The sequence below is a fragment of the Aptenodytes forsteri genome, unplaced genomic scaffold (assembly GCF_000699145.1).
Source record: "Aptenodytes forsteri isolate BGI_AS27 unplaced genomic scaffold, ASM69914v1 Scaffold185, whole genome shotgun sequence".
In the NCBI taxonomy this organism is placed as follows: Eukaryota; Metazoa; Chordata; class Aves; order Sphenisciformes; family Spheniscidae; genus Aptenodytes; species Aptenodytes forsteri.
In genome coordinates, this window is record NW_008796214.1 from 1,675,768 (window position 1) to 1,695,209 (window position 19,442).

The following is a 19,442-nucleotide window of genomic DNA, read 5'->3' on the forward strand; positions in this document are numbered from 1 at the left end:
GCTGCGCGGCGGCGGCTGAAGTCACGGCCGAGGTGTGGCCGCGGGGACAGGGCCCGCCCGGCACCCCTGCGCCTGCAGGGACAGACCCACACCCCAGCGCGGGCGCAGCCTCCGGGCAAGAGCTGCCGTGGGAAAAGGTGTTTGCTAGGGCACGCAGTGGCAGGGTGCTGCAGGGTGGGGCGCTGCCCCCCCCGGGCTTCCTAAATGACCTCTGGGGGGGCACCTGGGTTTCCAGCTCGGCAAGAAGTAGTGGCACAAACCCTAACTTCCAGCTGCACACGCTTGCACTCTTTCAGTTTTGATCCATTCCTTCCTACAGTTCCCACCAAGTCTCTCCCCATTAACTTCCATCGGCTGTCAGTGTCCCAGACCCTGTCCAGCCTCATACAGAAGTACCAGCAGTAGCTGTTCCTGCTCCATAGGGCACCCACGGCACCAGCCAAGCGACAGGGAGGGCAAAGCTGGCTGCATGGCCAGGAACACCGCGGAGGCTTACCCCTGAAGCTTTCATGAAGCAGAGAAGTCAGGTAAGATAAGACAGCTGGAGGTTTTGCTACAAGTCATGTCACAGCCGTGCCCTTACCAGGATACCAAGCCAACAGCTGAGCAGTCAAGGCTTGGAGGTCCCTCCACATTGATTTAACACCAACAAAACACATGCCCCAGACCAAAACCTGATGATGATCAAAATTTAAGGCAGTTTTGCACACTGCTTCTTCCCCTGCTTGCACCTTTGCGTTGCGCCCTCGTGCAAACTCAGCAGGGTAGAGAAGCACCTAAGGCAAAGGGTCTTCTGTATTCCCATTTTTTGGGGGGAATCTGTATTACTTCTTTATCTGTTTACCGCCAACTACTACTATCACAAATACAGTAATTGTCATTTAAAGTGATGGAGAGTGTTGGATGTCTGAGCACTTAAAGGGATCGTTTTGAAATACTTACGCAGGCTTGACGATCAGGAAACGCTCAGCGCACGTTCTCCGAGCCAGCACAGGCTGTCAAAGGCAGACAAAACCGAGGGACCTCAATGTCAGGCACTGGAAATGCAGTTGGAAGAGATGAAAGTCCAGCCAGGCAAGGCACAAAAGTGCTATGAAAATACAGCAGACCCAGTACTTGTGACTTACACATGGGCACTTGTCTTGTACTGTACATTTCTACATACACTCATTATATATACACACACATTAATCTGTATAGCATCTTAATAATCTTCCCCTACCCCCAGCAATCGTGCGGAAGCATAGTGGTGCTTCGTAGAAGCATCAAGACAGTGACAAGAGTGCTAGGCTGACATCTGAAAGCTTGTCAGTGCTACTTGCTCGTTTGTTCTTCAACGCATTTCTTTCTGAAACTAAGAGCAATTTTTTTAGTAAACCTATGACTCACAACAGCAGCCCGGCCTATGAGCCTTACATGCTAGACACACTTCCAGCTGGTAATCAGTCCAGATTTGTTGTCGGGGTCTGTGGCAGGGAAGTGCCAGCAGCCATCAGAGCAGGCTGCAACAGTGCCTTGGAACCTGGGCACCTAGGTCAGGCGCGTTTGGCCTTGCTTTTGTTCTTAAACTAGTTGCATACAGGGGGGAGAAGGTCCAAAAACCAAAACATGATGTCCATGGTTTCCTGTGGCTTCAAGCTGTGTTCTCTCTCAGCTTGGCTGTCACTTGTATTTCCACTCTTGCTTCTATTTTTGTTCTCCGAGTCATGGTTAATTTGAATTCTGTGGGTGAATCCTGGCCCTATTGAGTACGAGTTGTTTTTTCATTGACAAGCTGGGATCTCCCTCCTGGAATTTTCTTATTTATAAACATCAGAGCGCACTGAACGGCGTGCTTAAACAAGACTGACAAAATATCAGCCTAACGCAAGAGTGAATTACTTCAGAAGTGATTAATGCTGAGGAAACAGTGATGATTGTTCTCTTCACATGAAACTAATGCGCACACAATATCCACATCCTTTCGGAGCAGGTAACGCACCGCACTTCAGCTGTAAGCAAGACACTGCATAAAAACTGACCTTAGTTTCACACTACGTCTAATCCCCCAGTCCACATTAGGCTATGACAACAACTGTGGTGTCACTTACCAAAAACATAGGAGTATTAACACATTTTGCAGCACAAGAGTCCTTTAAAAAGTTGGGAAGGTCTACATAATTCCAGGTGTTATTTGGCCAAATGCTCAGCCTTGGATGACCACAGTTAAGACTTCTTAATTTCCCCGTAGTTGCTAGATTAGCGGGTGGAAGCACACATACAGAAATAAGGCTGCACATGCCTAATGGGATTGTTTTTAGCAAGCTCATGGGGTTTAAAGGACTGAGCAAGACTGAGACTCTGATCTCTTACGTGCTTTTGAAACCTCTACCTGAGTTGCTGAGAAATGGATTTAGGAGTCAAAACTGTTAAGACTTGGGCCTTACAGAGTGTTAAATATTTTAGAACTAATTATGTGCAAAATAGCAAAAGAAAACTCCGCATTTTCTAGTAGTAATAGGTTTAGATAGTCACTCATTTCATTAATGCAGTTTAGCAGGCCCATGAAAATCAAAACGAAACACCCTTGCTCAAGACGCTTTACCGCTCTACAGTTATGAACTGTAGTTTGAAATGAAGGAAAACGTGTTCCTCGTTACAGCCTGCAAGCCTCAAACATTTTGGCAGAAAAGCGCAAGCCGAATAGTGTTTTGGTGATGCACGTTGAGAAACGCTGCGGACGGCCGCAGGCATTCAAGCAGACAGCCCGTGACCGCTGCAGGAGGCGGCGAGCGCGAGAGGTCATTGGAACACAGGGCTTGTACTCGGGGAGCGAGGGGATGAGCTGAGGGAAAAAGGATCTCCATGGGAACACGAAACACTGCACAGTCCCTTTGGCACAGCAAAGCGTCTCACGGGCCTGCCCCTTTTTAAAAGAACTGCCAAAGTTTGGGGCAGGGGAGAGCAGCAGTGGAAGAAATCAGTCTCAGTTTTGGAAGGCAGGAATCAAAAGAGCAACAACTTTTGCAGCACCTTGCACAAGGTACTGGGACATTAACTCTTCCTTTACAGCACTCTTAAGCCTTTCCTTAAACTAATTAATAAAAAAACCAGCGCTCTCTAGTACTATCAAGCTTCTCAAATATTTTTCAGCCTTGGCGTTCCTACTGCATAAGGAGAAATTGTGTTCCCATGACATTTTTTACAGCCGTGTCAAGTTTTGCAGATATTTACCACAAGAAACTGGAAACTTTTAGTTGTGGAAACCTGCCCCCATCTCAGCCTAAGAACAGTACCTTATGATTTTAACGAGAGAGTTGTAGGGGAAAGAGACTGGAATAATAAAAGGGGAAATTAACCCAGAAAAACAGAAATAAAAGCCAGGAGAGAATAAAGAAAAGCTTTTAACTGATACTCTTAGCAGAACCCTTTCTGGGTAAACTCACCTAGGCTTCTACCTAGACTTACTGCTAAAACAGATTTATTGGGTTTACTGCCATTTTTCTTAAGTATGCCAATCAGAAATGATTGTACCTTATTTCCCAGTACCACCCCCCTATTCCCTAACAGAAGCGGGTGTCCAGCTTCATCTCTAGCAGCAAAATCTGCTCAGGTAACTTCTACAAAATACCTGCAGCAGTGAGAGTGCCAAGAGCCCAAGCAGGGAAAGTAGGCTGAACTTCCACAAGCCTTTTGTGGAAAAAGTCATTTCATCTAGAATTAGAAAAGGACTGTGGCCAGCAAGGCTCCCTCTCCTTTCCACCCTTTGAAAAAGTCTACCTTGTTAGGATGCAGCTAATTCCTCTAAGCACAGCACTCTAATCCATCAGAAATCAAAGACAATTTTGCTAATAATCTTGTAGGCAACAGCCTAAGCTTTTATCTGTGCTGAGAGAACTCTTGATTCAAGACTGCTTTACTAAGAGTCACTCTCCTTCCCAGGGAGAGAATACTAACCTCTTTTCCCTCTCACCTCATGGACTTTCCCTTCTAAATACCTCTTAATAGCTCTGAGAAGCACCTGTTGACCAAGAGAGAGAAAAACCCTCAGTGCAAAGCAATTACAATTTGCTTGTAATTTGTAAGCCTTAAACAGCTTAGCAATATTCTTCATCTTCCACACAGTTTAATTTTCTTCTGTAATCAAACCTCCAATTCCTCGCAGTAGACTGTGAAATTACTGCTGCCCTAGCGCCCCAGGCACCTCCTTGGATTAACCACCACAAAACTCCCTCCCTGGAGCATGGTTACCTCTAGCCTGCAGACAGCCTGGAAGTCTAGATCAGGTTCAGGTGAAATTCCCCCCCCTCTTATTGGAAATCCCGTTCTCCAGAGCCTGTGCAGCAACACGTCTATGTAGAGCGAGTATTTTGTGACAGGGAAATCCACAGAAGTTGCCGTCCAGTTACCGCACAATGCCAGTGAGAACGTAAAACAAATTAGCTGGTAATTCACAGCAGGGTTAAAGTTAAAATCTTGCAAGGACAACGGCCAGCAAAACTTTCTACTGATAAGTTGGGTTTTTTTCCCCTTTTACATCTTACCAGATTATTGTGTTTTCCACAGCACAGGGGAAAAGGAAGCTGGAGTCTCTGTTGCATCTTTCCAGGAAGTCGGAAGCTGTGGAAGAAAGCGCAAGACTGGAGTGTGGGATGCTGCGGATGCCTAACTGTGAAAAACTGACAGGAGACATCATCCATGTGTACCAAGCACAGGACTCCCAGCAGCCTGGTAAAGAAGTAAAAAGGATGAGAGGAGAGATACCTGGACATAAAAGGAATACAGTCATAGTATATCACAGCAGAAACAACGACCTTCATGCCTTTTCCTCTTTCATTTTAAAAAAATACAGCTTAGCTCAACTTGTTAATAACGCTAAAAAAAAAAAATCTATATACAGCTTAGCTCAACTTGTTAATAACGCAATCCACCAATGTCGAGTCTGTGATGCCACCCAAAAGCACTAGTTAAAGTCTCATATGCCTTCTTGATAGTTTTCTTATGCATTTTTATCAAAATAAGCATGTCTCTGCTGTGATTTCAGCAGGTTTTCACATGCACAAATACACCCACTTGGTTATAGAATTATGGGAGATCACTCCACTTAATACTCTAGCAAGATAGTCATTAAACGGTAAGTCACTGTAACTCGAGCAAAAAGAAAAAAAAAAGAAAAACAACCCAAAAATTCTGCCTTACATCATTGCCATTCTTTGGTGCTTCAGGCAGCGGTGGCCACTGAGATTATTTGTGCAGGCTGACATGCGGTCACTAAGGCTATCAAGGCTACCAGACCATCTCCAAGATATTTTTCCATCTCCCTTACTGTTCAAGGGGAAGAATTCTCTCTTCTCACGCTAGGAACGTCTCCCGAAAAAAAACCAAAAATTCTGCCTTACATCATTGCCATTCTTTGGTGCTTCAGGCAGCGGTGGCCACTGAGATTATTTGTGCAGGCTGACATGCGGTCACTAAGGCTATCAAGGCTACCAGACCATCTCCAAGATATTTTTCCATCTCCCTTACTGTTCAAGGGGAAGAATTCTCTCTTCTCACGCTAGGAACGTCTCCCTCTCCAGACTGAGGTATTGCAGTTGTTTCATCTCTAAGGCTTTAGGGAAGAGACAGCGTGAGGCAAAGTGATGGAAAGCTCAGAACTCATTACATGTGTATACTGCTTGGGGAAAGTTAGGGAATAAAAGTAGCAATGGAGTTGCGGTATTTGATGAAGAACTCAAAATTGTTCCTACATTCTCAGAATACGAGACTAACAATCTTTCACCCACAAAAAGTCAGTTAGTACAAGTTTGTTCACACCACCATAGGTATATTTTATCCTATAGAACTGTACTTTGAATAGGTACTCTATTTTCTGGGCAATCTGTTTGGATCAAGGAATTTATTGCTGGTTTATAAACAGCTACTCTGAATTAACACCACCTACTTATTGGCCATCGTAGCTCTGACTACAGAATGATTCTCTACAGAGCACTGGATCCTCAACATCGCAACCAATTCCAGCTACACTTTGACTATAGATATCTAAGAAAAGAAACTCCCAACTACAGTAAAAAGCAGCAGAGCTGGATCCTATAAGTTAGCTGCCCTTAGCAGAGGCAAAACAGCACATAATATCTGCGCCATCAATTAATCTGCCAACACATACTTCAAAGACGATCCTCTGCAGCAAATACTTTCCATTACTTTTGAAGATTTTTTTAGTTCTATCAGCAAAACCCCTTCCACTTCAAACTAGTTTCTCCAATTTTAAGTGTACTTCTCAGAAGTTAGTAAGTTTTTTGGCAAGCCTCACCAGGCACAAGACATTTTTACGCAAATATAAAAGCTAGTTTCCCAACCATTAGAACTAGATCTTTAATTAAGCCTTAAAAGTTGCCTTAACTCACTGCCAAATCCCACAATAAACACATGCCTCATACAGAAAGCTCAAAAGCACAGTAAACAACCTTAAGTTATAGTCTCAAAATAAGAAATTTCCACTTTAGAAATACAAAAAAATGCAGATGTTACAAACAGTCCATTTATTGGGTCTTAAACTACATACACAATTGAAATAATAATTTTGGCACTACGCTATACAGTGGTTACATCTGTGTGCTGACACTCATTAAATACTGCACCAGGAACACTGCTGTGCTTTGAAGTTTGGAATGAGTCACACACTTGGCAGGTAGATTACTTGAAATGTATCAGTGCTCCTGTAGGGTTGCATGAAAGTTGAAACACACACCAGTTTATGAATTATTTCAATGTACCTCACATTCTATGAACTTATCACACTAGAATATGTGATGTCAGCATTTAGAGATGGCCACAAGTGCTGCATTAAAATCTGAATGAGACACAGTAATAATGAGATACAAGAAAACCAAAACAAAAGCTCTGCCTTTCAGACAGGAAGAGATATTCTGTTAAAGAAAATAATTTAAAAAACTAATAATGGCATTTGATTTGATACAAAAGCCAGAACTACTACCGTATTAACATCTAAGTATGAATCTTTACAAATTAATCTCACAATGGTGTTATGTAAAAGGTTGCAAACTGTACAATGTTTCGTCAATGCAATGCCTCTACAATTTATACAGTCTTTTACAACTATGTAACACATATTAAACATGTTGTTAAATAGCCAGTAGATACCAGTCTCTGAACAAAGCTGCAGGCAAAAAAAAATACAGAGCTTCCCCAATCTTCGAACAAGGTACGCTTGCTCAAACAGTGACGATCTTTATGAGAATATGCTGTTAAAAATAGTCAGCCATTCAGTGCTTTTTCACACTGTGCATATATTTCATTCTGTGAATTCAGCCATCACTTGATAGTCCATAATTTCCTATCTGTGGGCTCTAATTACGTGGAAACACCCATAGTCTTTCACCCTTAAAAATATGCAGATAATCATAGATTTTTATTCCACACGTGGTCAAGCTATCTGTGAAGACCTGGCCAGGCAGTAAGAGCTTTCACTCCCCACGTTTTGTCATGCCATCATCTATACTGCACAGAGAAGATCAGCTATTTACATTTTGACAAGGAAAATACAAAAAGGCAATCCTGCCCTGAGGTGGACTGAATGATACAGAGCCCGTCACCTGATGGGCACTCAAATCCAAGTAGTGAAAAATAAACTCTGAGAAAGATAGGTTCCTGGTATTGTATGCTGACTAGGTAAGAAGTTGCATCAACAGAACTGGAGAGCTTCACTGACAATATTCCGGTTTGCAGCACTCTCTGGTTCTGCATATCTTTGATGTCGGAAACAGCTGGGAAGAAGGGTCAGAAAAAGAGGGTAAGAAATGTGCAGTGTAAGTCACTGCGTGCAAGCAAGCAGAAACAAGACTGATGTGTAGTGCAGGCCAATGACAAGGGTCTTGCAGTAAACTCAATCGGGCTCTGTGAGCGCAGTTAGGAGACTGTGGTGCTCCCACAGCTGCTCCCCAGGGAGGTGAAATTCTTTTTGAATAGAACCAGGTCTTTATGTTTGTATTTAAAAGTGGTTTTGATTAGGCATCAGGATTTCCAACGCAAAGTTTTCTACATGATAAATTTCTTCGAGTTTATTTCGCAGAAAGGTTCCTACATCCTCATTTTTCCAGGAGAAACCTGAAAAGAAAGAAGAATGAATTCAAAACAAGATTACTGCCTCATGCTATTACCACAGAGCAAAATGAAAATATAAAATAAAACTTCTCTTGGAATACTGTCACGAAACATCACAATACAATAGAGATCAGAATCTTGTAGCGTAACAAAGAGAAACTCCAGGAATGGATTCGCTCTTTGGGGACATGCCTGTGTGAAGAGACCCGGTAGCAAAGTCATAATGTGGAAGAGGAAACAGTTTGGTAGCAGTCATTCCCCATCGTGAGATGTAGATGATATACTGGACTGGGTGGTAGGCTAAAGTCCTCAGACGCATCAGAAGTACAAAGCAGCAAGTACCTTGCCTTTAGTGAAACTGCCAGGCATTTAAAAGGCAGCCAACTGGCAGAAAAATGGAGAAAAGGAACATGAATATTCAAGAAAACAAGTGTGAGTGTCTTCGCAAAACACTAGTGTAATACAGGGACACACAAAAAGGTGGACAATATTTAGTCAAAATAAATCTGATCCTGAACAGACCACTGGAGGTGCAAGGGACTTAAATTCTCCCTGCGGTTTAGGGATTCCTCCCTACTCCATGCTAGACTGGAGAGCTAGAGTAGATTTCATAAGACTGACGTTTCTGCAAATTTGTATCAAAACAAGTAATCTTACCTATCTATGCATAATAGCATGGCGAAACCAAGAGGTCAGTAAGCACTAGTAGCTGGTCATCTGTGAACTGCTGTTTATGCTCCTGCCAGTTGTCGTGATGGGTCCTCCGGAAATTTGACAGCGTTTTTTTCACAGTCATCTGCATAGCAGACAATCAGTATTGATCTGTATCAGTTATGGATTTAAGCTCCATGACAAAACAAGCGTTGAATACAACAAAAATAACTGCTGAGTAGAGCAAAGTGTTTGAGCAGTTAGAAAGGTTAGAAGGGCTCTGGGGAATTCAGCCTTCAGTTCTCCAGTCTTTTAATTTTTACAGTTCTGGTTAGTCTTTTGACCACTGTCACAAACTCCAACAGTCTTATAAAAAGGATTCTTTGACCTACAATTTTGAGTTTGAAAAAATTACTAGATTCTTATAAAGTATAAGTGAAATGCTTTTCCCCTCTTTCTTTTCCTTGGCTATTCCAGACCAATCAATGGTTTGGTCTCAAAACATGAGAAAGAGTTGATGAATCACATAAGGTGCACAGAAGAAACAAATCAGAGGAAAACTATTTTCTGTTATTAAAATAATTAAGATTATTATTAAATTAACAAAAGTCCAATCAGTTCAGTTTCTTGATTCAGTAAAGCACATCATAGCAGAGTGTGTTAGATCTAAGGATTTCTTCAGCCATAAGCTCACTACTCTGGTTAAAACAGCAAACGTCAACAAAGTTGAATAGACAGGGCAAAAAAAATAGAGTTAATGGTAACTGTTTCATTAAAAACTTGTTTCTAGGGCTGCTTATAAAACCTTGTTTTAAAAATTTCAGTGTTTTTTTGGTTCCAGTTAATGTTTTCTAGAATGGCATGCACAAAAGTGACATTTTTAATTAGAAAAGACTATTTCCTCACTATAGTTGTCATTCTTGCAGCTTTCAGTTTATGCTTTAAATTTGAAAGCAAGAACAGAACTACCACAAAAAAATACTTAAAAGCAGCCCATGACTTCAAACATATTTGGAACCATTTAATAAAAAGCAGCAGAAACTAAGTTTCTTAATAGGTTCCTATTTTTTTCTAGGAAAGAGGAAATTAAGAACGAGTCAAGCGTATTCTAGATATGTTATGTTGAACAGAAAAATGATATAAGTATTTTTACCTCAATAGGCTGAGGATCATTAAGATGGGCACTGAGATCCATCAAGAGCTGTGGCATCCAGGTAGGTACATCATACGGACTTGACAAAATACACGCGCTAAGTCCAAGTACACCAGCATGGCGTTTAACCAAGTCTGCAATTGCAGGATATTAATTTACATTTGGCAAGGCGCAACTATCTTGTCTAAGACATTCCTCAATGACACAGCCACACTTAAAACTGGTTATCAGTGAAAATAAGGGTATTTTTAACTGATGGGAATGACTGAAGAGAGCCTATATATTAAACAGAGGTGATCTAATTAGAACAACATACTGATACTAATACTGAGTGAATTTTGACCCCAAATTTAGAAAAAACAACCAACCCTGCCGCAGTAGAAAGATCTTTAGCTTCTACAGAAAACCAGGTAGTTCTACAGACTGTATAGTCAAATAAATTCACACAAGTGTATGGATCTCCAAATTGCTTCTGCTTTCTTACAGAGTCATAGATTCATTCTATGATTTTATCTTATGTCTAATGGAAGAATGCGTAAAAAAATTAATCTGCAACTGCTGTATACTTTATAAACATTTCAAAAGAGCTTCCTTCTCTCAAAGAATCTCTCTCTCTCCTCAATAAATAGCTCATGAACTACATCGCCACTGTTCCTACTTCTGCGTTCAGAACGTTTTCTCAAATACTGGAACTGTTTGACAATATGGAAACCCAGTCCTTCTGGGTCAAATGAACGTGGCTCAGATGCACTAAGTGTTTGGTCAGAAGCCAAAGCTCCTAACTAAGGTTAACTAAGGGGTTTTTTTGTTCTGTGTGTGTGTGTGGTTTTTTGGGGGGCTGTGGGTTGTTGTTTGTTTTTTTTTTAATAAAAACCCACACTGCTAACAAATAGAAGGTAAGGGGGATAAGGGGTGAAATTGCATTGTGGCAGCTAAGGAAGTTTATTTACTGAGGAAATAGCTATCCCTCTTCATCTGCATTCTTAACTGTGAACTGTGCACAGGAAATAAAGAAATCTCTTCAGTGTTAATTCTGGAAAAGTAATAGATTAGTTTAACGTAGGAATACATCATAAACCCCCATTATTTTCTTTTTTTGGTAGTAGTGTATTCTTATTCATCGTTTATGCTGTAAATCAAATTCTCGAAGCACTTACAAGGATTAGGGTCTGCACTACCTACGCAGAAATAGACAATATAGTACATAAGGACAAGTGATTTGCCATTATGGTTTATTAATGCTTCGCAAGGAAAAACATTTGCATGGGCAACAGGCCTTATGTTCCTCTGGGTATATGTTAATTTTCTAAATACTGCTTAACCATAGGACAAATCCTATTCCATCTGGAGTGCTTGCAGAATAAGCATTTAAGTGTAGCACAAAATATTTCTTTCTTCCTAACCTGCTATTGACAAGCATTGTTTTAGTCTCTGAATTTTCTTACCACCAGAAGGAATTGTATCCACCACTGAGCCCAGGTCACGCTTTCGTTTTTTCGGTAACCTCATCTTGCACAGCTGCTCAAAATGGGTCTGCATGGGACCATCCATAGTGAGAAAATTGCACTGTAGCAGACCGCTTAGTGTGGTAGCAGCCATCTCTCTCACCTATGAGCAGAGGTAATACATACCACAATTACTAAGCACACATGCACAGCAAGAAGGAGGTATTTGTGCTATTACTATCCTTTTAAGCACATCCAGCTAGGCCAGATTACCAAACTCTGCCCAAGGAAAGTCTTTAAAATTTCATCCCGTTATGTCACGGATCATAAACTACTACTAGTTTACTGGATGGCTCTTTACAAATTAATAAACATAGTTCTATTGTAATATAGAACTACCTTCACATAATTTGTCATAAAGTGACCTACTACTCGAGCAAATAATGTAATTAAACTCTGTTGTCAAGACATATATATCAGACTAGATTAGCTTTAGAAAGTTTAGAAACAGACTTTGAATGAGAACAAGATGCCCCACCCCAAATAATCAATCTGCTTTACAGAATTTGTAATAATCTCTGTATTAACATTAGTTTTACCAAGCAAAAAAAAGTATACTTTATTCAAAAGCATTTAGTTTTCCCCTTCAAATGTACGTGGAGACATTAGAATTGACAAAGGCAGAAGAGCCTTTCCAAGAGAAGGTAGAAGGCGTGTTCATGAGACAAAGCTGACTCTGTTCTACCCATAGCACAAGAATTCTTTGAGATACACAACAGATGCTGGATTAATAAGCAATGACACCTAACTTCAGTGGTTTATGGTCAACAATTCAGTTCTACAATGCTCCAGCATTATTTACTCTGTTGTCCTGAGTACCAGTTGTTTTTACCACATGAATAAAAAGCAGAATTCCAGGTTGGAAAATATTCTTCTCTTTGGTAACACAGAAACCCAAAAGAACAAGACTAAACTAAGTTTTCACCTAATTGCCAAACCATTCAAAACACAGATCTCCTTTTCCATTCCTTTTAGAACAGCCACAACATATTGTTGGTGGACCACAAGTAGAGACTCAATCACTTGCTTTTAAAAGCAAGTATAACCAATCAATTTTACTAATTTGTCTCATCTACTCAAATCTTCCCAAACCATAAAGTTATAGAACTATAAGACCATATTTAAACTGGACTCCCTCCCAAACTCAATTCCACTTTCAATAATTGCAGGCTGACAAAAAACCTCCCAACATTTACAAACTTGAAAACCAAATCAACTTGCTGAAATGCTGACAGCAGTCGCCAGATTTTTTGGTAAGTACATACTGTTACATGTAACTGTAAACAGAACATTTGTCTATCTGGAGTACAAACACCTACCAACGCTCTGAATCCAATGCAGCAGATTATAATAAATTACATCCTTGAACATAATGTTCTGAACCTCCACAAAGCAATAAGTATAGCTGCAAGTACTGCAATAATTAAACATAGTAAGTTAACAATAAGCTCTTGAGAGTTCACTTCATTTCATTTAAGTTTCTACAACATATTATTCAAACGTGATCTACTTTGTTAACAGCATAAAGAAGTACGAAGTGAAAGCCTGCCAGTATTGTTTATCAGCAATTTGTGAGTCTCCTAAGAACTAAGCTATTAAATGAAACATGATGTGCAAATGCAAGACTCAGAATAGAAAGAAGCTTGGCTGTAAAGTGAGCAAGCTCCCAAGTGAACGGTACTCATTTACATCACTATTTGCTGTATTAAAACCACTTTCATTTCTAAATTAATAATCTAACTAAAAGGAACATTTTGCTGCAAAGAGCACCTAGAAGCAAAGCCTTTAAAATCACACATTAACAAGCTAATCATTCATCACAATATCTGACACTAAATAATTTACAGATCATCATATTCACATGACGACTTACAGAATATAAAAACTGCAGAGGAGTAGCAGAGGAATACTCTTCCAATCAAGTATGGTTTGGGTTGGGTTTTTTTGGTCAGAATTGACTGACCAAGGTCTACAAAACTGTAACAATATCAGAACAAAAACACTCAACAGCACGATAAAACCTAAGTGCAGTACTTGCAAGGGGCTACTTACACAGAGACAAAATATTGCCATTACCATAATATTGCAGCATAATATGAAAGATGTTTATCAAGCCATGAGTGCTATGTATTCAGTACACTGTTTTAAAAATCATAAACATATGAAGCACCTACCCAGATAGCTTCCTAGGTCAAATTATGGCTGAGGAAACTGGAAGAAAGATGCTTTCAGATTAACTAGGCTATCACTTTAACCGTAACTCCAAGTTGAGTACAGTCATTTTCACTTTTCCTCTACTTCTGACTGAGTAAATAGAATTACTTAGTGCAAAACATGCTTTCCCAAACTCAAATCATTCCTGCAGCTCTCTCCAACTGCCTATATGACATGAAAATTAGACGGTGATATTCAATGGTGGTTATACTACTGTACACAGAGACATCATTACTTTTTCAACTTTATCAGCTGCAGGGTCACATTAGCTCTTACATTCATAGCACTCCATCAGCTCCATGACTCCTCTGACTTTCAGAAAGAAGATTTCACGCAATAGCATTTAAGTACAGCATTCTTCAATCCTAGAGACCTATGCTTAAAGTTGGATGCATGAAATTTGCATTCGATAGAAGACAGACTGTCCTATGACCCACGTTCACTTTGTATTGCAGTCACATTGCTATTTGACATTTAGTGTGGTCATCTGACATTGTCCTTTGCCAAGGTTTGTTGCAATGATTTTATGAAAAAGTATGAAATCACCAGGAGGTTTAAGAATTCTAGCAATATTAGAAGCGTACACTGTATATTAAAGCAAAGAACAAGATGAACAGGATCATTTGGTCTGGCACCTTTGTATCAAAATAAACAAAAAAAAAGTATCTTTAAATTCAAGATCCAAACTGTCGGTTCCACAGGGTAAAGACACAAAATACTAGTTATAGCTAGGGATTTTATTGAAAGCACACTCATCTTACAAATCCAGCATTAAAAAAATACATAGGAATTACTCTGCAAGGTACTGCATCTTGCCAATTATTAAGAAAGAACAAGATTACTTTTCAAAGAAAAGTGAAAGCTTCCATGGTAACAGCATGATCGTAAGTGGTTATGAACATAGATAAGCTTTTTTGATTTGCATCTCTGTAGTGCAGAAGAATAATTTTTGTACATTTAAAATAACTAGATAAATTGTATTGAAGTGAATAAAAGGTATTTTTCAAAATGACATGAGATTATGAGGTAAGGGTTCTGACTGGTGTGGGAAACAACTTATCTTGGATTGCCAGCTTCTGCTTTCTAGCTCGCTATAGCAAATAGTGACATGAAAGACATGAGAGCTCATCTGAAGACTGAAACTGGCATGGTTGGGCAAGTAGTCTACATGCTGTTCTTTCAGTATTACATGCACTTGTAGAAATTGTAATGTCAAGTCTTTTAAGCCAGAAATTTTAATTTGTATATTCAAATTGTTTCCAATTCAACTGTTTACAAAAGCAAGCTTCATATCTCAGGTATAACTACTGTTTTAAATGTACCTTCAGGAAGACCTAAACCAGGATCTTTGTTTTGGCAGAAGTGTATCACACTTCAGAATCTTCTCTTTCTTTAGAAAGACAAAAACCACCCAAGCACCCAAAAGAAGGATTTCACTGACATTTGCCAACAGCACACAAAACAGCGAAAATGATGGTGCACGGTAAATGGAACACACTGGAGGTTAACACTGTGGAGATTCTTCACTGTGCTTGAACATGATCAAACATACTTAAATTCACATCATTTAATACAAGCCTAGTGATACAGAATAAAATACTTTCGTGATTTTCCCCCAGCTTTTGGATGCCTGACAAACAAGACTCAATGATTCACATCAGGCACTTCCCCCCGTGCCCCGAGAACAAGCTTATGATCCTGATAGCACTTCTAAGAGCGTACTGTGCATTCATACACGGATCTTCAACAGTATGCATGTACCACAGCCAAGATGCTGGATTTTAATCTCCTTCCATTTGTATAAACTGAAGTATCACTAGCTCAAGAAACGTACAAAAACTTGTCAGACTGACAAGCTTACAAACTATTATTGAATCATGTAACACCATCAGTAACAGCATCTGCTAGACAAATTCTGTCCTATTATGCATATATCTTCCATAAAACTAAGGAAAATCTACTTATAACTAAAGAAATACTTCCTTAGTGAGCTGGATGTATAAAAAAAAGTATTTTTGTCATTAATAAGCTGATATGATTAAATTGGAAACAGACCTATAGAGTAATAAATAGTGGTTTTATACAACTTTCACATAGGAAGGCATTTTACCTTGTTGGAAGTTGAATTTTCTACCAACATCCATGCTAATATTTATAGTAAAATGATAACATCCCTATTTCAGCTGTACTTAAACCAAGAATGAAACAAAGCAATGTTCCATTCTGTTGAAAAAGTAGGAAAAATGGAACTTTTAAAAATCACTAATGAAGTATTTTCTAAACAGCTGTTTTCCTGGAATGGAATATTAAAAGAAAAAATTTGGAATTTGAAAGAAAGAAATCCTATAAAGCTAGTTATATTTTCAAAATGGGAAGAATGCTATGCTAGAAATACTTGCTGTATTAGTTTACACCCGGTAGCTTTTTCATAAAACTTGACAAGGGCAAGAAACCAGTCATGTGAAACAAAGCATTTCAGAAAAGGTATTACTTGCCTCAAGCTGTTCATCTTCCAGGAGTTTTATGACCAGCCATCTAATGTCATTGACTGCTTCTTCATTGTTGAGAAAGATAAAGAGATTGTAGAACACCATGGTCTGGAGGTAGGTTAATATGGTATACCTAGCATGCCAAGAATTGCTTCTTGCTGTCTACAAGTAAAAATAAATAGTAACTACGAGAAAGGAAGAACGTGCAGGAAAGCAGCTACCTGACGTAAAGCTATCGATATTTAAGAAAAAGCTTTTGGGGACAGTTGCAAATAAGTTCCCTTATTCAGATATTTTTGTTTCATACACTCTTCAGTTTCCAAAGCACACAATTACTATTTCAATAATAATTTATTACAGGCTTAACTTCCAAAGCATACTATTATTTAACAGATACCTAATATTGTAAAAGACAACGTAGGCAAGTTTCTCCCTTTGATTAATTTCCGACATCAGTCATAACGCAGATATAAATAAACCAGAAATTCCATTCTGCTTCAGTGTATTCTATACAGTGAATTTGGAAAGCAAAGTTTTTTCAAGTTCCTTTACGTTCATCTCCACATGCTTATGGAAATCCAAATTACTGAAAGCATCAGGCATGGGTGCAGCCTGGCTTGTAACACTGCAGTTACTATTTTGGCTGTGTGTACAGCTTACACCAACATTTAGCAATAGGTAATTTTACTACTGTAGATCAGTCTTGAATGACTAGAGAAAAAAAAAAATGCATTTCTTGCATGACAAACTATATACAGAATGAACCATTTAATTCAAGAGCACATTTTTCATTGGTGTTGTTTTTCAGAAAGCCGTAGCAATTGATAAGTATACTGTAAAACTATAAAGAGGCAGAGATTCAAGGGCAGCTCTTTATGAGACAACTCATTTTGAAACTGGATTTTGAATTGTTATGCTCATGAGGAGACGTGTTTGGCTTAAACTGATCTACTACTGAACTAAATTTTAATTTATTAAAATACTGTTCGATTTCTTATCAAGAAACAAGTTGTTTAAATGTTTGGAAGTAGGAAACAAAACAAAATACATTTACTGTTTCTAAGAATGTTTTAAAACACCTCTAATAAACTCTTTCCTTTCACCTCTAAGAGAATCAAGTATTTGATTCTCTTCAAATCACAACTATTGTGTAAACTTAAAAAAAACCCAAAAAAACCCAAAAAACCCCACAGAGTGCATCAGATAACAAGAACTTTAAGCTATTTAGACCATACTCACTTGTTTTAGCACCTGAAGTACCAAAGGCACTTGCTGAGGATACAGCAAACCCTGAGACATTAATGACAAACACATCTTAGCATCTCTTTTGAGCTCATCATAGCTATTGTCATTTTCTACCGGTGCAATCTATAGAACAAGATCGGGGGGGGGGGGGAAGAGAAGGCTAGTGTTATTAAATAAGCATTGCTAACAGCAAAATCCTGAAGCTTTCTAGTTTAATCTCATGAAAGGAAAGTTATCTAGGAAAAATACAATCAATATAATGCTGAAAGATTAAGTTAACTAGGAAAATCAATCAATATAATGTTAAAATATTCTCAGCAATAAGCTGTGGAAAAAAGTGAATGGAATCATGAGATCCTTTTTCCTTGCACCATATATTACTTACCTAAACAGTATGGCTAGTCTGAAGCTCTTAAGAAGGATTAAACGGGTGCTGTTAAGACTTTGGTTCCCCATTGCAATTCTTTTGGTATCAAATCCAATTAATTTAATACTTTGGATGGAGCTCCAAAACGGAGAGAAAGCTTTATCAGTATTTCAAGTTCACTTTCACATAAGTAAACCTTTATTTTGTGGTCACATACATTATTGTTGGATAATTGACTGATGTTTATATAAAGTAAGACACATGCTTTGGAGCATGCAAATACGTATTATTTCAGATATATAGCACTGAATGACCCAGCTTCATAAAAGAATACAAGGATTAGAGGTGCCAGGAAAAACAAGAGAAGTACCACCATTTAGAAAGAATTGTATAATCACGGAACAAAAGAAAACAACTAAAGATAAGTATCAGAACAGAAACAATATACACTCATTCATGAATTAAACATTTTTTTCCCCCATGAATGAGACACTTCTTCCCCCCCAAATTACACATGTACAGGGCATTCACCTACAAGTCATTATTGTCAGGAAACCATTTAACAGGCTAGATTACCAGCTGTAAACATACATAAGCATAAAAAAAGACATTTGGGCCTCCTTGGTATCCATGTTTTTTTATTACCATTACTGGTTTTCTTTTTATGTAGAAAGTCCCTTATACCTGTGCTTTATATATAGGAGCCCTTTTTAACCAAACATGACTAATAAAGCAGCAATTAAAACATATACCTTGAAAAATAAGGGTAAAAGCTGAAGTTGCTCTGTGACAGCTGTAGAGAAGGACCGTCCTGCACTTGCCATCAACCACTTCAGAACTGTTTTTATAAAGAAAAATGATCACTGATTAAGAAGATAAAAAATAGTAATAATCTCAAAACAGATCAAATTTATTGCATGGCTCGCCTGGGAGATTTTCACACGTTAGAGTGGACCTATACTGGTAGTTTGACCCTGTAAAGGTGACTTTATAAAACTCAACCCTGAAACAACAGGGTTGTTGCAGCACAGATCCAAGAGGTGAAATTGTGTACTGCAACTGTATGATTTGCAGACATCAGTCATCACGTCCTAAAACACCCCCCATTTCTGAACCTCATTAAGTAACTCACTAGTTTTCAAGAGTTTAATGCCCTGAGTTCGCTCATCTTGTTCACCAACTCCATTCTCTTCCATAACATGATTCTGAATTTCTTCATCTGCTTCCATAAGGGGTTTAAGATTTTCAAGTATCCGGGTAGTAAATTCATGGACACGAGGAGATTTAGTTGCAGCGGTATTTGGCAAGGAAACATCTATCATGAATATGTAGGTCAAAACACTAAAAAAGCAAACAAAGAAAGCAAGAACATACAGTTAGCATGACTACTGTTTAGAGAACATAGCTAAAAGCAATCTGAGATCAATTTCTTGAACTTTGAAGTTTAATACTTATAGAAAATTTCCTCTTATCTTCACTTCAAAGTTATTTAAAACCAAATGTTTTTCAAACACCCTCTTTGTAGATACTTGAATCAAGCAGGGTTAGACAATAACTAAGTTACAACTCCCCTCTCCTCCAAACAGATCTACAACTAGTTTTTAAGTCACTAAAATGCTCTCTAAAGGATTCCCTGTGTATTTATGACTTATTAGGGCTTAGACACAGTAAATTTGGGTGGTGGTGGTGCATTTTTTGGTTTTGTGGCAGGTTTT

General features: G+C 38.8%; 1 protein-coding gene across 2 annotated transcripts in view; it reads right to left on the reverse strand.

Moving 5' to 3' along the window:
- Window positions 1–6,498: 6,498 nt before the first annotated feature.
- Window positions 6,499–19,442, reverse strand: part of PSME4 (proteasome activator subunit 4) — a 63,195-nt gene continuing 50,251 nt past the window's right edge. For both annotated transcript variants that reach the window (XM_009288442.1, XM_009288441.1), the window contains 8 exons: window positions 18,860–19,068; window positions 18,480–18,565; window positions 17,355–17,483; window positions 16,122–16,277; window positions 11,353–11,515; window positions 9,908–10,041; window positions 8,761–8,899; window positions 6,499–8,106 (listed from right to left, as the gene is read on the reverse strand). In XM_009288442.1, coding sequence (XP_009286717.1) covers window positions 8,765–8,899; window positions 9,908–10,041; window positions 11,353–11,515; window positions 16,122–16,277; window positions 17,355–17,483; window positions 18,480–18,565; window positions 18,860–19,068 — 1,012 coding nt within the window. In that variant the 3' untranslated portion in view covers window positions 6,499–8,106; window positions 8,761–8,764. The remainder of the gene's footprint in view (window positions 8,107–8,760; window positions 8,900–9,907; window positions 10,042–11,352; window positions 11,516–16,121; window positions 16,278–17,354; window positions 17,484–18,479; window positions 18,566–18,859; window positions 19,069–19,442) is intronic.